The sequence below is a fragment of the Alligator sinensis genome, unplaced genomic scaffold, assembly GCF_000455745.1.
Source record: "Alligator sinensis unplaced genomic scaffold, ASM45574v1 scaffold1055_1, whole genome shotgun sequence".
Lineage (NCBI taxonomy): Eukaryota > Metazoa > Chordata > Crocodylia > Alligatoridae > Alligator > Alligator sinensis.
This window is the reverse complement of record NW_005842170.1, coordinates 487,450-509,037: the sequence shown is the minus strand read 5'-3', so window position 1 is coordinate 509,037 and position 21,588 is coordinate 487,450. Positions and strand designations below refer to the sequence as shown.

The 21,588-nt window shown below is 37.2% G+C and overlaps 1 protein-coding gene across 1 annotated transcript in view; it reads right to left on the bottom strand.

Annotated features, from left to right (window-relative positions):
* Window positions 1-6,436: 6,436 nt before the first annotated feature.
* Window positions 6,437-21,588, bottom strand: part of GLRX3 (glutaredoxin 3) — a 36,219-nt gene continuing 21,067 nt past the window's right edge. Inside the window, exons 5-11 of the mRNA XM_006025862.3 lie at window positions 16,171-16,343; window positions 15,931-15,992; window positions 12,494-12,551; window positions 10,713-10,765; window positions 8,458-8,497; window positions 8,264-8,356; window positions 6,437-6,725 (exon numbers count right to left, since the gene is read on the bottom strand). Coding sequence (XP_006025924.1) covers window positions 6,675-6,725; window positions 8,264-8,356; window positions 8,458-8,497; window positions 10,713-10,765; window positions 12,494-12,551; window positions 15,931-15,992; window positions 16,171-16,343 — 530 coding nt within the window. The 3' untranslated portion in view covers window positions 6,437-6,674. The remainder of the gene's footprint in view (window positions 6,726-8,263; window positions 8,357-8,457; window positions 8,498-10,712; window positions 10,766-12,493; window positions 12,552-15,930; window positions 15,993-16,170; window positions 16,344-21,588) is intronic.

The window sequence follows — 21,588 nt, the reverse complement described above, 5'->3', positions numbered from 1 at the left end:
AAAGCTGGAACACAGATTTTTAAGAATTCTCTTGCGGGTGTTTATAAAAGGTAGGGAAAAATGCTAGGGGAAGACAGATGGAAGCGTCTCTGACCACTGAGTCTGCTTTGCCTACTTTGTAAAGTTCATTATGCTAAAATGAGCAGAACATTACGTCAGCATGACTGTAATGTTAGTACTGCTGAGAGTTCTGACTGGAGGAGAGGAAGATAAAGAATTCCTCTGGACCAAACTTGACAGAAGTGATTATTCTATCTACTGTGTTTTCCAAGTTTGATAGCAGAATTTTGTAAGAGAAAGGATAGGACTATATAGGAGTTGAAGAGATTTTTTTAAGACATGCCTAGAGTCTATCAGCTGTTCACTCATGAATGTTTCCTGAATTTGTTGCCTGAAGAATTTATTTTCATCCAGAAGATTAAACATTTCCAAGTAATATAGACAGGCTCTGAAGTAGGGAAAATCTTATTTTTTAAACACAGGAAAAAGCCTGAAAGAGGATTCTTGTGCTCCTTGCACACAGATGCAGGGGGTAAGATAAAACCACAGACAAAAAGGAAGGGGGGGGGAGAAGTCAGGCAACAAAATGGAGATAGGAAGGGAGAACATACTTTAAATGCATTTTTATTTGTTTGTGTTTACTAAAAACTGCTTTTCTTTTCTTAACCAATTGCATTATAATATGATATATAAAGGCAGAACACTTATGCCTGAGTGTATATCAGTTTGTCAAGACAGCCACCATGACACTACTGTAGCCTATGGCTACTATTTATCTGATGGAGGCTGCAAACATAACATGAAGCACTTCAGAGCTGTTCTTGTTTCATGCAGGATGATTTAAGGCTAAACACCACAATTTAAGTGCTTCATTAGCTGTTAACATCTGTCCCCTCACCACTTTCTAGAGTGTTTTAAAAGGCACTGCAAGAATCTCAAACAGGGACAGCTTAAATGCCTCTAGGATACACCCCTTACTCGCTATACAAGCAGCTGGAGTCATTCCCAAGAACTATACGAGTGTCCCCTTTATTACTGTGAGGATGGCCTTACCTGTGGATGGACAGCAGGCAAAGTATAATTCAGAGTAGTACCAAGACACCATAAGGAAGGGCTCACAAAAGGGATTCACTGATCAATCTAGGTAATAAATTAAACTAAGGAAAATGTATAAATTGGTTTAAAAAATCAGAATGAAAATTAAGTGCTTATCTACCCAAAGATTTTCCAGAAAGCACAGTATGAATTTGAAGTGGAATAACTTGACATTCCAGAAAAATGCAGTTTAGCTTAAAGCTACATTGGAAAAAAAGATATTATCCTGGAATAAGTTTCCATACATGGAGTTATTCCATAAATATTTCTGATATAACTTATTATATGGACAGGCCCTACGTTTGAACAGCACAGTTAAGATCAATTTTTCCCCATATTCTTGAAATTATATGTTCACACTGTGAATTTTTTTTAGCTAGCCATCCCATATTCCAAAAAATTCTATGTGGGGGGTGGCGGGGAAATGGTTTGCAATAGTACAAGCAACCTCAATAGAATGAAGATTGTAACATAGCTCTGGCATTTACAGACCTTCGTACATACCATTGATATGTTTAGGATTAATATTTAATATTTCACTGAATTTATGGGCTTAAATGTACTGCTCTTTATTTAATGCTAGATGCCAGTCAGATGCTTTCACGTACTTTTTATAGTATTGCTTTTTTATACAGTTGTGATGAGTTGTATCTATATCTAGACAGCTACAGAGATTATATAAAACTTAACTAAATTTTAGAGTTTTTTTAAAATAATTGTTTCTAAGGAATCAACTGAATTTAGAAAAATTAAGATGGGGTTACTGCAATCAGTTTCCTGTAGACTGCAGCTACACTGGCATCATACCTCTCATGCATAAATTCCACTCTTCACTACCTCATTTGTCAAGCTAAATGATAGGCCTTGAACTTGAAGTCAACTTTCACTGAAAGAGTTGTTTTTCTGATAAATACCAATTTTTAGTTCCCTGTAAAAGATGAGATATCTTTGTTAAAACCTTTATCTGTCCCCATGTATCTAACAGAGATACGGAGGTCAAAGGACACCAGTATTATAATTCCTACTAAATTATTATTACTAAAACTGACAGAATTAGAAAGGTTTCATGTCTTGCAAATGACCTACTACATGCAGAATAAATCCTCAACAGAAAAGGCTGACTTGCATCATCATATTTGTAATGTCCTGCTTTTTGGTACATAACACTGAAAGACCTTTGATATTCTTTTCCACAGAAATTGGTGAGTGTTTTTGTTATTTTTAATCTGCCAGTGCATAGTTATGTCTATACTGTGCTTCTTGGGAACACTGCTATTGTAAGTATGCGGTGCCCATTCCCATGCCACATGCAAAGAAGAGTCAAGTAGCTGATTTTTTGCTCATGGGTTTCAGGTGTGTGCCCATTTTTCATTGCAAGCAGAGCAGGGTATTTCCATAGAATCCCAAGCACAGTGCAACATCGCACAGACATTTCCTGCAAATTCAAAAGCTGTATTAAAATCTATACATCAGTTGCCATTAAAAGAGTTTTGATAATGTCAGTGCTTTTCAGTAGTCCCAAGGTTTTTCCTATACAAACGTACAGAAAATGCCTGGAAATCACTGACGTTATCTATTTTTAAAAGCTGATGTATACTAGCAAACTTGTACTGTGATCCATTACCGCTGCAGCAGGATAAGCAGTAGCAGCAACAACAGACACTGTAAAGCAGAATATTCATTTTAGCCATCCTATTGAGTGCAACACAGCTACCGTTTAACACTGCACTGTACTGCATCATTAACATTAAAGTTTTGGACACATTATCAAACTCTCTTCTTGTGAAACATCTTTAAAAGCCATAAACCTTCAAGACCTCACTAAAAACTGCATCAGGAAGATGACACCTCTAGGAGCTTTGGGCTCTTTGTGCAGAAGTTAAGTTTCCTTTAGATGGATATCACCTCGGTGGTAACTAGGCCTTACACCTTGTTTAGCAAGACAGCTTTAACACTGCAGCATAAATTATCAAGGTTGAATTCATTGTCAGCAAGGGAACAGTCTACAAAAGGTCAAACAGCTTTGTCCACTCAGAAGCCAATTTAAGCAAATTTGAAAACGCGTGACAAAACAAATTTATTAACTTTCACAAATAATTATGTATGTAAGGGCACATAGGGAAGTCCAGATTAGATAATCAAAGGTGTAGGTTTTAATTAGCATGTTTTTCCAGTATTTCCTACCTGTTTCTTGTAACTTGGTCACTGCAGCCAGAGCCTTCTGTGTTGAAAGATGTGTAAATGCACGAGCATTGCCTTTTTTATTTGATAAACAGTCTAAGCTTTTAGTAGAAGCACTCTCAGGGTACAGCATTTTATTCCCAACAGGCTTTCATTTAAAGGCAGAACCTGTGCTAGTCTCCTCATGTGGAATCACTTTTTTCAAGGAAGATTTTAACCATTTGACAAAATCTCCTTTCATGCTTGCTTCAAATATTTATGGGGATTTCCTCCTCTTACCCACCCAGGGATTACAGGCCAAATGTATTTGCACAGTTTACAGTGTTCCACCACAAAGAGGCAGCCTCCACCAACAGATAGCACTGTCAGATGTCTGGGGAATGAATGTCAGAACTTTATACGCACACCATGCTCCTGCTGAGGCTCCTGATTATGAGAAACAGCTACTTCTATATCAACAATCATGGCTGTAGAAGAAGTAAGCTAAACGTGATGGCGTTTCAATGGCAAACTGAGCTTTTAGGTAATAAGGTAATGATGGTCAAATTTCTTCTTCCTGTCCACACAAAAAAACCTGTCCTAAACTATATGAAGAGAGTCAGAAAAACTATCACAAATAAATACAAGCTTTTAAAACTATGTAAGTGCAATTTATAAGATGCACATAGGGTTGAGTTTATTATCAGTAGAAGTTGGAGCAGCAAAAAAGTATATATTGGAATACAGATAATAACTTTTTATTTTAAACTACAAGTATATATAAATAGGTGCATTATTTTTCCCTCGTTTTCCTAAATCCTCCTGGTTAAAAAGTTCTCACTTGTAGGAACCAGCATATAGTACTTTTCTTCACAAGTCCAGACTTGTCAATGTTGCCACCCTAAATAAAATCAAAATATAGCCATCTATACAATATAAGGTCCAATTTGACTTAGAGGATTTAAATCAACCATATCCAAATTACATATTTAGAAACAGAGCATTTACACTTTCTGCTATGAACTACTTGGAGAAGTTTGTTCCCAGAAAATCTATTTCATCAGCAAAAGGTACTGAAGACTAATCTATGGAACTCACCAAAATTCAGCGCAAGATAAGGATTATCAAAAACAGTAGAACTTTGCTAATTTGCACCAGTGCTGGAAACAGCCTTTGAATTGTGTGCATGAGAAATTAAGTGAACAATACATAAATTGAATGAAACACAAAATGAACTAATCAAAATTTTAGTTCAGTGATGCATCTTATACTAGTAAAACAAGGTAGTATATTTTGAACAAATGAACTCTTTTAACATTTAAAACTTCAAAGCAAGATTAGTTTAGTCAGGCCTCACAAAAAAGTTGTCAATCCACTGTATTTTGTGCAGATTAGTGTGAGAAGGTTTAGGCACATTTTACTCCACTGAATTTTGAATAAAATTTTGCAGTTATGAAATATATATTGTAGAGAAAAACAATTTATATTTAATCTTCATTTAATTAAAGGTTCCAATTCCTAATTTGACCACTGGGATGGTGTATTTTTTGGCATAATATTGTTTAATGAGGTAGGCAACGATTATTACTGACAAATGCCTGGAATATATTGCAAATCATTTTGAAAGATTAATTAAAAATTGTTTTCATGACATGGACATGATTTTCTGTAATGAGATTAAAATTGATCTTTCAGTTATAAAAATGTAACTATTTTCAAAGAAATTGCCAAAATTATTCCCATACTATTAATACTTGAAGAGATTAAAAAGCAATCTGTTTAAGGATTTTTATGTGTATATATACTTTCTTTTAATTCTGACACAAAATACAGTGAAACCTAAAGGGCTGTCAAATGGCTTAGGGATGGATGTAATAAGGGGTACAGGTGCCTAAAGATGGACTTTGATAGAATTTAGGAAACTAAATCTTAAAAGCACATACTTACCTACCACCAAACCCTAGAAATACCAAATGAATTTAGACATCTTCCTGGTGAGTTCTGTTTCTATACGCATACTCAGCCCTTCTCTCACCTAAACCGACTCAAGATTAAGTGCTATTCTGCTGAAATCCACAAAAGAGCTCCACCCAGTAGGCATGTTCAGAAGAACTTCTAACACTTGGAGAACTAGGACCGTCAAAAAGATGCAGCTGTGACCACTTTTTTTTTGGTTACCATTTGACAGTTTCTCAGTAGCTTATGTGAAATGAATGTAAGTGGTCTCAATTCCAAAACCTAGACAATCATGAGAAGTGCACAGCCATGGTGAGCAACCTCATTAGTCTAAGTAAAGAAGTCAAGGACTGAGTTATATGGAGACTGAATGTTCTTGGACTTCAAGAAGTGATGCCCTCCAAGTCAGCAGTGAGGCAGATGCAGAGAGCCTTGCATTGCCTGTACTATACTGTTTCAAGAAATGGACAGAATTAACTTCTATTTCCAACAGTAACAGTTCCTGTATTGTTTGTGTACACTACACACTACTGATGTTCTGTGGAAAAGCTAGGCATGTGGTTTAGCTTCCTAAGCTTCTTTCCCCCATTCAGACTGAATAACAGAGGTAGAGAGGATGAAGACAATGGGTCTTTGAAGGATAAAAACAAGAAGAAAAACCATGTCCTCTGAGTACTGAGATAGAGGACCCCAGGGGGGGAAAAAAAACAACTTTTGAATATTCATCTCCCAGGAAGTAAATACCTATTTTATTTCCTTCTAACAGCAACACTGAAGGTACAAAAGAATGGCCAAGGTTTGGGATTTATTGAATCATCTCCATCTTAATTTAAATATGTCCAATGGAAAAAGGTCACATTTAAATAGGCTGAATATCACCTGAAGTCAACAAACAATTACTGTAAACTACGCAGAAAATGGATATGTGTTACACATCTGAAACTCATTAATAATGATTTAATTGTAGTATTCCAGATTAAGGTTTCCATACTAATTTTTCTGCTTGCTGAACATTAAGAACAATTATTAACAGACGCACTGAAAATCGTCATGCTCTGTGCCATGGAGGCAGTCCTATTTAGGTTTCTAGTAAGAACTGTAGCCCATAAAGCTGACGTGTTTTAGTTTAGATGGAAAGTGGAATGGGGACTTGCACTACAATACTGTTAACTGTCTAGATACAATCAACAGACTGATATTTACAATAATGTAATGAAAAACAAACTTTTTAACATTCCATTTTAATTGAATTTGAAGACATAAATACAGTTTTGCATTATGGGTGAAAAACTAATTTTACATATAGATCTAGCATGAAATTGTGAAATATATAGGGCAAGCCAAAAGCTTTACTCCTGCTCCATTTACCCAGGGTAAATCATGTATTGTTCCAATTCAATCCATAAACAAATCATTTTTTGCAATATTTCAGCTCCTATCATTAGCATTCGTGTCCATTTGCATTAATTTTCTCCCTTCAGAATGAGTAACAATTCTCCATTTTCTTTTAGTTCCTGTAAAGAAAGATATAATAATAACTTACTACACATATTTTGCAGTTACACTGGCATCAATTCAATACAGACAGTTTACAGATAAGGAAATCAATCCAGCAACTATTAAAGGGATGGACTAGATGACCCACCAGAGGTCCCTCTCAAGCAGAAGTAATTAATTTTTGTAATGCTTTATTTAAACTATTCTATTTGAAGGTCTATTGTCTTAAAAAGAAAAAAAAAACAACAAACAAAAACAACTTTTACGTAGAAAAAGACCCAGAAAATGAGTATGCAAATGAATTTTAAAGGAAGGTTATTTTTTGCACAGGTCATTCAAAATGTATTTTGGTCTACATTTGCAACATTTTACAACAGGTTAAAAAAGGGTCACTCAACAACAATCTGTTACCAAGCCATATTCAATTAAGTGATACAAGAGACTGATACAAAGAAATTAGGAATACGTGCATGCATTACTTCAGATAGAATAAAATTTAGTTTAAATTATAAAGCACTCAATTGATTTAAGTTAATGTGAAATATTATTTAAATCTATAAACATATGTTTAAACTATATAAAAACAGCAATTTGAATATTCAGAATTTTATCTTATTTCTAATATTGTTTTGTGTGTTTCATGTGTGATTTTACATAACAATGTACTCTCTAAGATGTGTAATGCCTATGTACCAGCAGAATGCACCACCGAAATCAGCTGAGTAAATGCTCAGTCCAACAAGGCTGATGACAGTTGCACTCTTCCAAATTTCCCCACCCCACTTCCCCAAACTTATAGATAAATATAATATACTGCAACTTATTTTCAATGCCCAAAACTATACTTATTGATTACTGTAAGAGATAACCTATAATTGTGACACACCTGTTAAGTAAATATTTTTTTAAATCATCTATACAATTTAAGTAATACCAACTTATTTTTAGAACTAAATGAGATTTATTGACTATATCTTCCCAGGAGTTACAATGCCTATGGAATTGGCTATAAAACATTCAGACAAGAATAGGCTCAAGAGTATTTGGGGTTTAGAACACTGTGCCTGCTCTGTTACAAAAATCAAAAACCATAGTAACAAATGCAGATCTATTTTTGTTGCTTCAGGGTCTGTTCAAAATACTACAATAAACCTTGCCTTTTTTTTTCTTTCGGGAATGAGACAGTTTGCTAGGAAAAAATGTCTCACCTACCTTATTTGAGAAAAGCAATGTCAGAAGTAAAACTAAGAAGCAAATGAAACCTGTAAAAATGCACCCACGGGGTAAAAATGGTCTTTACAGTAAAGGTAACTGACTGCTGTCAAGAAAATACATTTCACTGCTACATCAGAGTCTGTGCGAGTGCTAGAGATTTAAAGCTCCTTTCAACCATACGTTGAAATAATGAAAGTCATAGTAAAACCAACCAAGTCATTCTATTTCAAAATCTAGGGCCATTACATGGGTGTTTATGTATATTTTAGTTATAAAAATATTTTCTCTCTCAGATTATAACAGTTGATTTACATGTTAAACAGCATTTTTTGTCCCTTACCTTAACAATATCCAACCCTCCAACAAGTTCACCTTTCACATACAGTTGAGGATATGTTGGCCACTTTGAATAGGTTTTTAATCCTTGCCGTACCTAAGGAAAACAAGCTTAATTTTAAGCCTCTCCGTTACAACTTTACTAGTGTAACAGAAATAATCTACAATGTAGGAAGGAAAAAAAACCCTCACATTTACCTCTTCATCTTCCAGTATGTCAAATGTCTCAAAATCAACACTACAAAGAAAAAGCAGAATGATTCATGCAGTTTTTCCTACATAAGACTGTCAAAGAAGTAACCAACGTATTTGTTTTCACATAACTTGCTAACTCCCTGATCAGAGAGTATTTTTATTTATAGTCAGTAAGAAAAAGAATGTAAAACAACCCAACCAGTTAAGTGTAAGGTGAATGACACCAGAACGTTAGCTAGTAATTTCAAGAAAAATGCTAATTATTTTAAAGGAAATTGCATACGTTAGCATAATATAGCTGTACATCTGAAAATTAAGAGTTACTGTGACCAACACAACACCCAATTTAATGGAAAAGCTACTGAGTAGGTAAAGCTGCACAAAAGTCCCTGAATAACTACAGTATAAGTTCCATCTAGACACTTTGGGTATACAAAGCAAGTATCCAATATCTACCATTTACTAATTTGGGCTAAGTACAGACAGTCAAAAAGCCCAAGGCTGAATCAATTTAATCTTCACACATTAGTCTAACCTGTGTAGATTGAACCGATAAATGAATAAACAAACATTCACTCTTGATTCCAGAAATGCAGTTACATGCCTGCAGTAGCTAAGGCCAGAAGCCAGGGGGCAACAGAGCACACCCTGCTCCAGACAGCTTGGGCCAAGGCTAGCCCACCCACCTTGCAGAGGGAGGTGGGGCTTGCAGGGGAGATGCAAAGCATCCTGGGATGCTGAGGGACTGTGAGTTAACTTGAATGTGGCGAGGATGTGAGAGAGAAGTTCAATAAACCAATTTAACCTAAATCCTAAATCTGATACTACATTCATCCAAGTCTATCTTAAACTGGTTTTGGCCATTTTGAAAACAATTTACATGCACTGAACTTCTGTTGTGTTATTGATCTGACCCGGTTTCCAATCACTTTTACTGGTCTGTAGTACAGACTGGTTTGCCTGCAATTTCTGCCCCTAGCCACAGAGTTTAAGAAAATACAACATTTTAAAGACTAATAATAATTCTTGTAGAAATAAATGGTTCTTTAATTTTTACGTGGTCATTTAGCATTGTCACCAAGAAGGCATGAAACAGTCTCAGGCAAGATTACTGATCCAGATTATTTTTAATACATAATCCTTTGTACTCTGAATAAAACTATTTCTTAATAACCAGCCAGTAAGCAAGTTCTTAAATTCTGGCTTTGGAGCCCTTATACAGGACAAAGATTTATAAATGACTGCCTATTTCTTAATTATGCTTTGATTATACAAATCTCTCCATTTTGATAACAGTTCTCAGAGCTAGTTCACAGGTCTCTAAGCAGAGTTGCTTTGATTGTACCCCCCTCTAAACACACACCATTCAGCATCTGTTCTAGAAGGAGATTTTAAATGAAGTTTCCTTTTGAACTAGGATTACTGTGGGGATGAACCCCCAGTTCTATAAACCATCCGCACTGGACAAAGAACTGCAGGGAAAGATGGAAAATCAGAGGTTAGCCATGACAAGATCAGATGTTCAGGTCAGCATATATTTTGTGGGCCAAAAGGGAGTTTTAAGAGAGCTGCTAATCAGAGTGAAAGGATTTCTATGGTTGATAACCAGAGGAAAAACAGGAGAATCAGAAGAGGAAAAATTTCATAGTGCTTGGTGCTAATTAGAGCAGAACAACACCAATTAGTTATTTTCATGACTTAAATTTCAATGCAATATATACCATAAATTTAATTTAGTAGCTAAATAAATTTAGGAAGGAATATAAAATTCCATTACAGTTGGAATTATCAAAGGCTAGCTATTTTTCCTTCCAAATAGTGGTTATGGCCCTAAATAGCCAGGGATGATTATGGATTTGAAGTAATTAGTAATTGCTCTCAATACTGTGGTGCCTTAAGAAAGAACATGGATGTAATATGTGCAGTAACAAGAAAAAGTATTATTTTACTAATATGATCAGAAAAGTGACCTTTGAGTTGATTTAGTGGTTTATTCTACCAATCATCATAAAATGCTAATATTATGCTAATAATATGTGGATACCATACCAAACTCCACCTCCTTTCTCTTAGGGTAAAATCTTCTATTTTTAGGCCTATAAAATGCTTCGGTTTTGGGGTTTTTTTTGGTAGAGTCAAGCCATTCTCCCCTATGAAGCAGGGTCTGGTCTTTCCCAACTTTTTGTGAGTCTATTCATAAACAGTTCACTTTTTAAATTAAAATTTTAAAAAAGGTGATTTAACTGTAGCCTACATACCCAGTGCCATTTAGGATTTCTATAATTTGCTTGCTGAATCCACATTTTGCCACCTAAAAATAAGAGGGAAAATATTCCAATTAAAACACTATTTTTGTGGATTTCCAAATGAAAAAAATCTTAAAACAACGAATTTGGCAATGCTCACCCCCATAATCCAATTAGGAATCGTTTTTATTGCTTACAAACAACCTTCACTCTTCATGTCTCATTATCTCTGTGCTATACTTTCTCTTCCACTTTTTAGCAGCTAAGTAGTAAACTTCCATTTTTAGGCCCAGGTTTAATTTCGCTACACAATTTTTCATTCACTTCTGAAAAGTGTATAAAACACTGGGGGGAAAAAAAAAAATCACATTTTCCATTTCTTCAGTTCTGGCACTTGGATGGATTCCATGGGGAACATATTTTCCACAGCCATCCGTACTGTTGTTGGAAACTGACTACAGCTAGGGTGCAGGTTATTACTCAAGTATGCAAAAAAAGCCCAAGCTACGAAGAAGCCCAATTAAAACAAAAAAAAATTATTGGGGATTTTACTATTGGCAACAAACAAAAACCCTCCAACTTTATGAATCTTATGCTAAGCACTCCCCCCAAAATTGACTGTTAATCTAGTCATTTCTGTGAGGGAGGAAGTAGCTACTTCCAACTAACAGATATAATCCCACCCACTATATGATATTCCTGGAACTAGCTAAATTACCCCTGTCACAGAGTCAATATCTTCCTCCAGGACTCAAACACCATCATGGCAAATCAGCAAAAGAGCCCTTAATATGATGCTTATAATGCAATTAATATACAAAAGAGTCAGGGAGCACAGTAAAATGAAATGGGAGAAGAGCACCTATTTCCCCTTCTCTCTAAAAATAGTGAACAAACATCTCTCATACTCAGATTACAGAACAGAGGGGGTTCATTGCCTAGAATCCATCATCCCAATGAAAATTGATTTAAGTGCACTTGAAGCAGTTTTCACCCACACTGCTGCACCTGTCTCACTGCTCACAAAGAGTGCAATTTATCCCTTGGCCAGTTTGTTTGTATATGCAACACATTGAGAAACAAGCCGACCTTCTGATTTACAGTCATTTGCTGTCATTTTAATCCTAATTGTTAGCAGTTGTCTTTTTTAGATCATCATACTTATTCCGGTCTGTAGGATAATTAATTGAAGCTTAAAGAGACACCAGGTGTAGTACATCCTACACATGGGAAAAGAAAACAGTGGATCATTTTACGGTACGTGGTGCTATATTTTAGTCTTAAAAACATCCTGCAGATTTTTTTAAGCTGTTCTGAACATATGCTTAATGAAGACAGAGACAAATTAAAATGAATAGCACACAAAGGGAGATGCCACAAGATGTGCCTAAGATCAACACGTGGGATAACAAGCAAAGGGCAGGCCTCAAGTGTGGAAATCTAAATAAAGCAGCAATGAAAGAAGGAGAGCAGTAAGAGAAGTGAGACTGATGCTACCCGTAACAGTAACCAAAAGACAAGCAGGTAGAATTGGCTGAGGACTATAAATGTGGATTGAGCCAATGGACATAAACAAAAGTTTTACTGTCACAATGGTTTCAGAATGTCATAGTGCCCTGCTGATGGACTGACAGCATTCAGGTAAAATATGGATTGCTTTGTAGGGTTTACAGAAGCACCAATTAAGATACAGATAGCTAAAATTTCATTAGCCAAAAAAAGAGGTTTAACTATTCCCTTGTTGCAGATATGAACAGATAAAGAAATTACAACGCCACTTTTGAGATCCTTACCTGTTTGTTGCCTTTCATAAATAGCATCACAGGAGCCTTGTTTATCAGGCCTTTAAGTCTAAAGGAGAAGGGAGTGGAAGAGGGGGGAATGATAGAGAAACAATCAGTTAAATTATTAAGTTGTACTTTTGTCCTACATTGTCAGTAAACACAAATATATGAAAGATGGGGAGATGATAATTCATAGATTGCCAAGTATATTTCAAGCAGTCTTCTAAAACAACTACATTCATTTGTAGAATTTTATTTCATTTTCTTCATATGCCATTGTAAACCGTATTACTTTTAAAGCAATGATTTATTTTTCCAGACTGAACTGTTACCAAGATGCAATTAATTAAAAAGAGGGGAAAAAAATCAAAGATATCTGTAATACCCAGACATTCACATATATGATTTTTCAAAAAACTTCAAAATCAAGTAATTAGTCGTTCAAATTCTTCAGACACCGAAGTCTGAACTTTTCATAAAAGCAACTTTGATAAATACTGGTTAAGACATGACATTTCATTATTTGTGGTAGCCTCACAGTATGTTTTGCATAATTTTTTAGGTTCTTCACTTCTTTACAAAAACTCTCCATTAGAAATTTTGATTAATTACATCCAGAACATTAGATTCCACAAACACCTGATAAGTAAGGAATCATGTTTTATGACCTTCCAGTATACGCTCCATCAAATTGTAGGAAACACTCTACATTTCTTTATTTTAAATGTGGGATAACAGCAGTCCTGTTTGGCTGAATCCTCCATTAATACAGAACAGAGACAGGAGCCCTAGAGTAGCACATGGAAACAGCTTCTTCTTTTGTACCCTTAACTAAAAAGCCATGGTCTAAGTTAAAAAAAAAAAAAAAAAAAAAAAAAAAATCAGGGGAGCAGCTCTGATTTACCACATTGTCATAAAAATCTTTTCATATTGGGAGATTGCAAGCATAATTCCACCCTGTTGCTTTTCTCTGCAAAAGGCTGCCCCCCTTTTCGCAATGCTTGCTCCTCCTTCCCAATATACCAGGGGGTTCCTGGGAATAAAACTGGTGCAGGTGAAAGACCCTCCTGTTTTAGCTTTGTCAGTGGAGAATTATACTGCACTGACAGATTCTCTACTGCTCATACACTTTAAAAGGTTATTTGGAAACACTTACAAAGTGACTTTGGACTAGAAAATCTAGTCCCTTAAGTCTACATTCTTGGCAGAAACACTAAAGAGTTTTCTGGCTGGCTTACAGCCTGCATGTTTGAAAGTCTAAACTGCAAAAATAACTATTATTTCAACAATGGGGAAAAGTGGGGGAAAAGAACACAGAAAGATTAGGCAGTTTACATGGAAATCAAGGTACAGTAATCTGAACCCGTTCACTTGCTGTGAGAAGACCTGCCAGGTGCAACTCATCTAACTTGGGAAGTGCCATTTTTCTACAGCCTCCCAGGTAAAGAGAAGCATTTCACTGTTAGGAACAGATCAGAGGCCCAGTGAAAGGAGAGATTCTTTGTTAAAACTTATCTTTTATAGAAATAGTAACATCACAGTAATAAAAACTAGTAAGGTCAAAAAGCTAAACTGCCACCGTTTTGTGTGGAAGTAACTATCCCTGCTGGATTGAACAGCATGGAGAGACATGTCAATTGCTCAGAAATTCATGAGAGCAAAACGTAAAACAAGTTTAATTATACTGTTGCAAAAACAGGCTTATGTTTTCAAGGGAGAACTGGGAATATGGGAGACATCAATGGAAAGATGAAAATTAAACCAGGCAACAACAACTGCTGTGAAATGAGCGATGTTTGTTGTCAGACTACATATTGGACTAGCTCTAAAACTTCTAGTTTTACTTTTCTGAAGACAAGCTCTAAGACAAGCGTATACAGTAAATAGACAATTGTACAAATGTTACATTATTGTCAGAATTAGTGGAAATTTCAAATCCTGGTTTAAAAGATTTCGCTACTTGTTTAGGGAGACATCCATCTAAACAAATCCTGATTTACAGAAAGTCATGCACAAACTGGATGAAACAAATTAGAAATGATCCAGGCTGGCAAGTTGAAGAGGAAAAAAACAGAGAAAAAAATCATCTTTTACAAACTGAATCTGACTTAAAGGAAATAACTCAGAAGGTTTTATTTATTACCATCAGCTCTGCTGAAGGGAATGGTTCAGTAGTCTAAACACCAGGTTTCAAAATATTCAGTACCCTTGGAGCCAGTGGTTCAGGTCTCAGCAGAGGAGGCTAAACCCTTCTTCCAGAAGATACATAAACTTAGTTCCAGGTAGACCGCTATCTGGAATTGTTTTTCCCCCCAAATGGAAACTGGAAGTCTATTTACTCTCAAGGATGTTTAGAAGCCCATAACTTCTATCCTTAGAGTCACAAAATGGTTTACCATGTTTATCTGCATACACTCCAAAACATAATGCTTCACATTGATTCTATTTTACTATATCTAGTTTTCCCAAATGTACTGCGCATTTTCCTATCAATAATTTTCACATACTACTTCTCACACAGAAAATAATACAAGCTATAATCCTGGCACGGTAAATGAATCATCGAGGAGACAGACCTTTGCATGTAGGAATATGGTTATCCCCAGTGAATAAAACAAAAGTAACACCCAAGTCTAAATAAGGTTTGCAAAAAAAAAATAAAAAAATTACTACACTGTAAGACTTAAGTAAAAATATAGAGGCAAAAACCTCATAGCAAATCAAGGGACATGCACTCATCTACAACTTTTGTGTTTAAATTATGCAACTTAACACCTTGTGGTCGGTTGCATTCAGTGGTTGTCAAGTGGTTCAATGCATCAAGGATGAGGACCAGTTATTTTCACAGCTTTATGGATTCCCAGTCACTAGATTCAGACCATGACTGGTATCTACGCTTCAGTATTTGCCTTGTAACCCTTTAAAATTCAGCATCCTCACTATTGCCTTAACTGCACAGTTCTTATAAAAGGAGAAGGAAACTGCTGATACTTGCTAGTCCCTACTATTACAGAAAGACTCTTCATACATCTGGCGCACATGATTTGTCTGGTTACCCATCCCAGTGGTGCAGCCCAACTTAAACAGTGTCAAACTGAAAGGCTTAAGATGGTCCAATTGACTTCTAAACACCAGGCCAAATTCATGGACTGAAAACCGAGAATAGATCACTAAGTATGTAATGGCAACAGGAAAGACAAAAAAAAGTGAAGAATGGGCCAACAATCATTCTCTAGTGACATCATTAATCAAGTCTACACCAAATAAAGTTCAAATCTGGGAAAAAGTCACTTTCATAGTTATAATGTGTTAAGTTCTATAAAGGATCTTCCGTTACGTGATTTTTTAAAAACTAATTCTTGGTGCGATTCAGATAAAGAATATGGATGCAACCCCTAAAACTAAAATTTCTTATATGCTGCTAAAATAGACATAATGCATCATACTTGTCCTCCAATTTATGTGACTTGGGAAAAATTGTGTCCAGTTCTCCAGAAGCCTCAAGTTCCTGGGGGGGGAAGAAACAGAAAATGTTGAGATTTAGAAAGTGTTTTACTCGTAAGTGCTACTGGCATGTAATTTTATATTTAATAATATTTTATACACACACACACACACACGTACATACATGCACACTATATAAAAGTATGTGCATGCACGTGTATAGACAGACAGACAGACCTAACCTTAACAATATCCAGTCCACCTATGAGATCTCCAGCTACGTACAACTGAGGATAAGTAGGCCAGCTGGAATATGTTTTCAGTCCTTGACGTACTTCTTCATCAGAAAAAATATCAAAACTGCTAAACAGAACATTATGCTTGTTCAGAATCTCCACCATTTGTCTGCTGAAACCTGCAGATACAAAGGACAAGAGCAAGAGATAAATTATAACTATTTAAACAAAATGCTCCTATATGTAACAAATTTTACTCAATTCAAAAAGATATTACAAATATTCCATGCAACCTCTTTTCACAAGGTTTCAGTGTTTCATTTTTTTCTTCAACTATGTTAATATTGCCAAATAGCACAGGGAGAAAATGGATAAACTTGATTATATTACAGAGGTTTTAAAACCTCACTAAGTGTTACACCATTTGTTAAGTCTTCAAGCCTGCCTGTGTAAAGAAAAAGTGAGTAATCTCAGCTCACTACATTCTGTTGGCTAACCATGCAGTTAAACTAGAGAAATAAATTTCCATGTTCAGTCTCTTGAAAGGCCTTTCTTCAGCATCTTCCTGCGTCCACATCTTCCACTCCCTTCCTGCTTCCCTAACCTCACCAACACATTTCTGCTCCTTCCCTTGTTTTCTCCCTCTGGCTACTGTTGATCTCACCCCACAACCACAATAGTTGACATTGACAAACTAAAGAGCACTACAACTATTATTCAAGCCCATTGTGGTCGCAGTATTTTGACTCTAAAAATTACCTTATTATGACCAAGTGTCAACCTCCGTTGCTTTGACAGTGTACCCCTTCCCACGTCACAACTTGACAGTCCCATTTTTTAAACTATTTATGTGCACAAGAGTACATAATATTATTTTACTGCACTTGTGACACTTTATTATGTACTATAACTTTATTATCCTTTTGTGACACATTTTCGTTATGTACTTTTCTGACAATACTTTCTCATTAGGACATTAAGTACTGGACATTAGAGTGAAAACATCCATATTTTATAAATCTATTATGTAGCCTACCTTGGAAAAAAGAAAAAGCTGAAACATTTTTTTTTTTTATTAGGGTATATATATTTTTTTAGAAGTAGTAGTTAGCTTTAAAAAAAAATGTATACCAGGAATTGCACACACTTTTTACAGGAGTTAATGGAACTTACCTATAACAAACCATTCTTTATGCTAAAAGAGTGACCCTATGTCATAATTGCCAGAACCACTGTAATTTACTAAAACTGAAAACTATGTTCAGTTTTTTAGACCTTTTTCTATTTGACTTTTAAACAAAAGTCATTATTTTTAATGAATCATTTTATGTGTCCAGGCCATAGCTACACAAATGCTGCAGGAGAATTTCATCACTCATATTTCCATTCCAAAGAAACACTCAACCTATTATTTCAAAGATAAATAACTGGCCAAGTTGGACAATTGATTTGGCTTTCCTTTTGTGTGGTAAAATGAAAAACATCATTAGGGGTTGGCATTCAAGAGTATCATCTACTTCCTGGCTTCTACAGGCATAGTACAAATAAAGGCTGTTCTTCCAGAGGAGAATCTTAAATGGCAGCAGTTTACTAGAGAGGCCATATCTTCTGTCACCTATCAAAACTGTCCTTTACATTCCATTTGTGTAACAGGCAACGGTAGGTAAGGTATCCTTGTGCGGTTCTGAAGTACTTCGGTGCAATCCATATCTTGTGTGGCAGGACAAAGCCGGGAGATGATCTGTAGAACCTGTGAACAAGTCTAGATGCTTAATCCAATTGTTTTTCTACAACCCCCATCATTTGCTTTGTGACTGCCATCCTGAGGCTTTCAGAGCTTCAGAAATAACTGGAGCGGTGGGGAATGTCCTGGAGTCAGACAATCTTTTGCAAGGTTTTGGATCGCCACTTAAGGGCAGAGGACATGACTTAAAATTAGAGTACTCACTTACACATCTGCAGTAATAGCTTTACATACATTCCTTCCATGTCCCATCAATAAGATGAATATGGCTGCAGGAATGACCCCCAAATACTTAAAGCACTGTATAAATATAACAGAAGCCAGTACCATTTTGGATTTACCCTTCCTTACTGTTTCCCAACTCTCTTAAAAAAAAAAAAAAACTCCCCAAATATTATGTGAATAAAAACATTCTATAAGGATAAGGAAGAGAAAAAAAAGAAAACCTGAAACAATTCTTAAATGTTTAATATAAGGAATGAAATAAAGATTTTTTTTCAAATGCAAAGGTGTATCATATAAGAATAACTTTTGCTTGATTTCAACTTAAGGCCTCCTATTAGTTTTTGAAATATGGAATTGCACTACAGCTCCTGCTGTTTTCATGACCTGCAATTTATTGAGATATGAGGTACTAGTATTTATATGTATGGCATCTAAGTTGCTTTTCTTCCTACAACTGAAGTGTTAAGTTCATGTACAGCCTGGAGTAAAACACGAATTCTGAAATCTTTCATTCATCTGGGAGTTCATTAGTAAACAGCTAAAGGCTGATTGCTGATGGTTATTCTGTTGCCAATATATTAACTCATTTCTACTGTAAGAGACTGAGCAAAAGCTTTACTTTCGCTGTAGGCAATTACATGCAGACTAGAAAGATTGATTGGTTGCGTTTCATTTTTAAGGGTTAAAGTAGCAGGCTGGAAGTGTTATACTCACAGATAAAGTATCAGTACAGCTTTACTTTCATAACAAAAGATTTAGGTTGTACTTCTGAAGGAATGCCACACATGTATTACAGAGAATAATTAAACTGTGAACAAAATGTTCTGCGTGAATATCCAGTCACCCTCAAAACCCACTCTGCATTCCACAACTCTAATGAGAAACTAAAGAAAATTACAATACCAATGAAACAAGCGACTAAATAAAATTACAGAAGAACAGTGTTGAAACAACACTTACAGAAACAAGATACAATAGCCAGTAAACAGAAGCCAAGAAAATAGATTTCACTTCACGCTATGCTTAGCTGCATTCCCAGAGAAGTTCCCATACCCCAACACAGGACTGGGTTCCACAACACTAATCGACTGCATTCAGGCATCATTGCGAGTCTGTTAGTTGCACCAGACATCATTGCAAGTCTTTAGTTGCACCAGACAGACTATGTTCCCAATGATCTTTACCATTAAACATGAATCAAAGCTTGAAATTATTAAGATTCTTTCATATTTAAGATTTTCAGTTGCAGTTCTGACAACTTATATAAAATTTCTTCTCTCTCTGAAAATGTATGCCTATTTTCCTCATTAAGGAAATATTTTCTCAACAGATTTTGATTCTAGCTGACCACAGGCTTTGTTAAAAAAAGAAAAACTTGCAAGAGAAGAAAAAAAGTTTGATTAACCCCTCCCCCCCCATCAAACTTTTTTTCTTCTCTTGCAAGTTTTTCTTTTTTTAACAAAGCTTGTGGTCAGACTCTTTGTGGTTTTTTGGTTTCTTTTGTTTTTTAGAGTCTCCCCCTGATACCCTCCCTCCCGCCCCTTTCAGATCAGAGAGAGATCCCCACATGACCTGGAAGTCATCAGTTCCTCCATCACTGCTCTGTGCAGGACCAGTCACCAACGATCTACAATGCCAGAATCGTTATAGGCTTCCATTTTTTTTTATAGTGATAAAGCTTTTGCTCCAGTGGTCCCTATGGACATTAGAGACATTGCCATTCCTTACAGTCATCCAGGTTACCTTCTGCTTCTGTCTTATAAAACCTCTTAACAGACAAATAGGTAGAAAAACTATTGAACTATACTTTTGAGTAGCAGGATGACAGAGGAACATGCCATAGGAAAACTGACAGGTAGACAGAGGTGTTCAAGACTCTAGGTGCGCATCCAGGCATGTGCATTTGCAGCAGCTCAAACGGCAGCAGCACAAATTTATGCAGGAGATTTGTGCCTCAACACAGGTGTCTGAACATATGCAATTTGGTGTGGGACAAATTGTGCCACTTGGGGCAACTGACTCTGCCAGCTCCTCCTGGATCTTCACCCAGGGGGAGCTAGAGGCTGAGGCCAGCACCTGGGCTGGCCAAAGCAGTATAAAATCCTGCCCTGGAGAGCAGCTCAGGACTACTTGCCCTTAGGAGCTTCTGAGGCCTGGCCACATGGTATCTAAGGACACTAGCCCCTGGTGCCAGCTGGACTGCTGAAGCAGCCCTAACCTAGAGTGACCCCTGCACCCTCTACCCACTGCAGCAGTCTGGCAGTGGGGGCTGCTGCCTACCTGTGACCTGCTGCCACCTACAAAAGCAACCGCCCCTTGGACCCGAGGCCCCATGGCTGCATGCCTTCCAGACCCAGACAGCGACTGCACAGCCACCTTGGCTCTGGTACAGGCACTGCAGCAGAGCTGCTTGCACCTCTGAGCCAGCTGTCAATGGGCTGTGGCTGCGCAGTTGGCCTTCCGGCAGAACTGCAGTCATGTCTTCCGGAGCCCCCATTCTGCCATCTGGACAACTATCACCCAGAAGATGTGCTCCTTGTGGTGCATCACTTTGAACAGTCGAAGCACGTCCCTCCTGGCCCCAAATGGCCAGGAGGTCAGCCACCTTGTCTGCCCTCCAGCTGGGTCCCTGGTGCTAGCCCTGGGCAGGCTCCTCTGACTGGGTCCCACCACCTGTTTCACCATCAGGGACCCTGGTGTTCCCAATTTAAAAATTGTAAGTTCTCCAATTAAAATACCCAAAATCCATGTTCTTTCACGATTAAAATGAAACGCCACTATATATAGAGAGATCAGTTCAGCAACGTTTTATTGCTATATTTACAAGTTTAAAGCAATTTAAAGCAAATGAAGCCTACCAGTGCCACTACCATCACCCTAAAATGAATTCTAAATATCTATACACTTTGGCGCTTGCTTTTGGTATTTTTATCACAGAAAAACTGGAGCTGCCCCTACCCCTTCAATCACCAGGATGTGGGGTCCTGAGCAGCACTGGGATGCCAGTGCCCTGCCCCCCACTCCCAACCCATAGCCCTGCCAGTGTCCTTCATTCCTGACCCACAGCCCCTGCCTGCCCCCACTAGCTCCCTCCTGGCAGCAGCTCCATCTTAGCTAGCATCAGGACATGGAGTCCAGCTGCAGCTGTCCCACCTGCTGCTTTGTGGCTCTGAGCAGTACCAACCCTTACTGTTCTGCTCCCTGAGTCCAGGCCCCAGCAATCCCCATGCCATTCCTGGGAAGCCTTCAACTGGGGCTCAGGGACTAGGCGGGGCAAGCCCATGGCCTTCTAAGCCAGGCTGCTCTAGGATGGAGCAGGGGAGCTCTAAGCCTGGTTCTGGCAGCCTCTCCTACCCCAAGCTCTCTCACAGCCATGAGCCCCATCACACACACACACTGCTGCCACCTCCACTCCTCCCCACAGCCCATCACACCCCCAAGTGGTTTCTGAGACC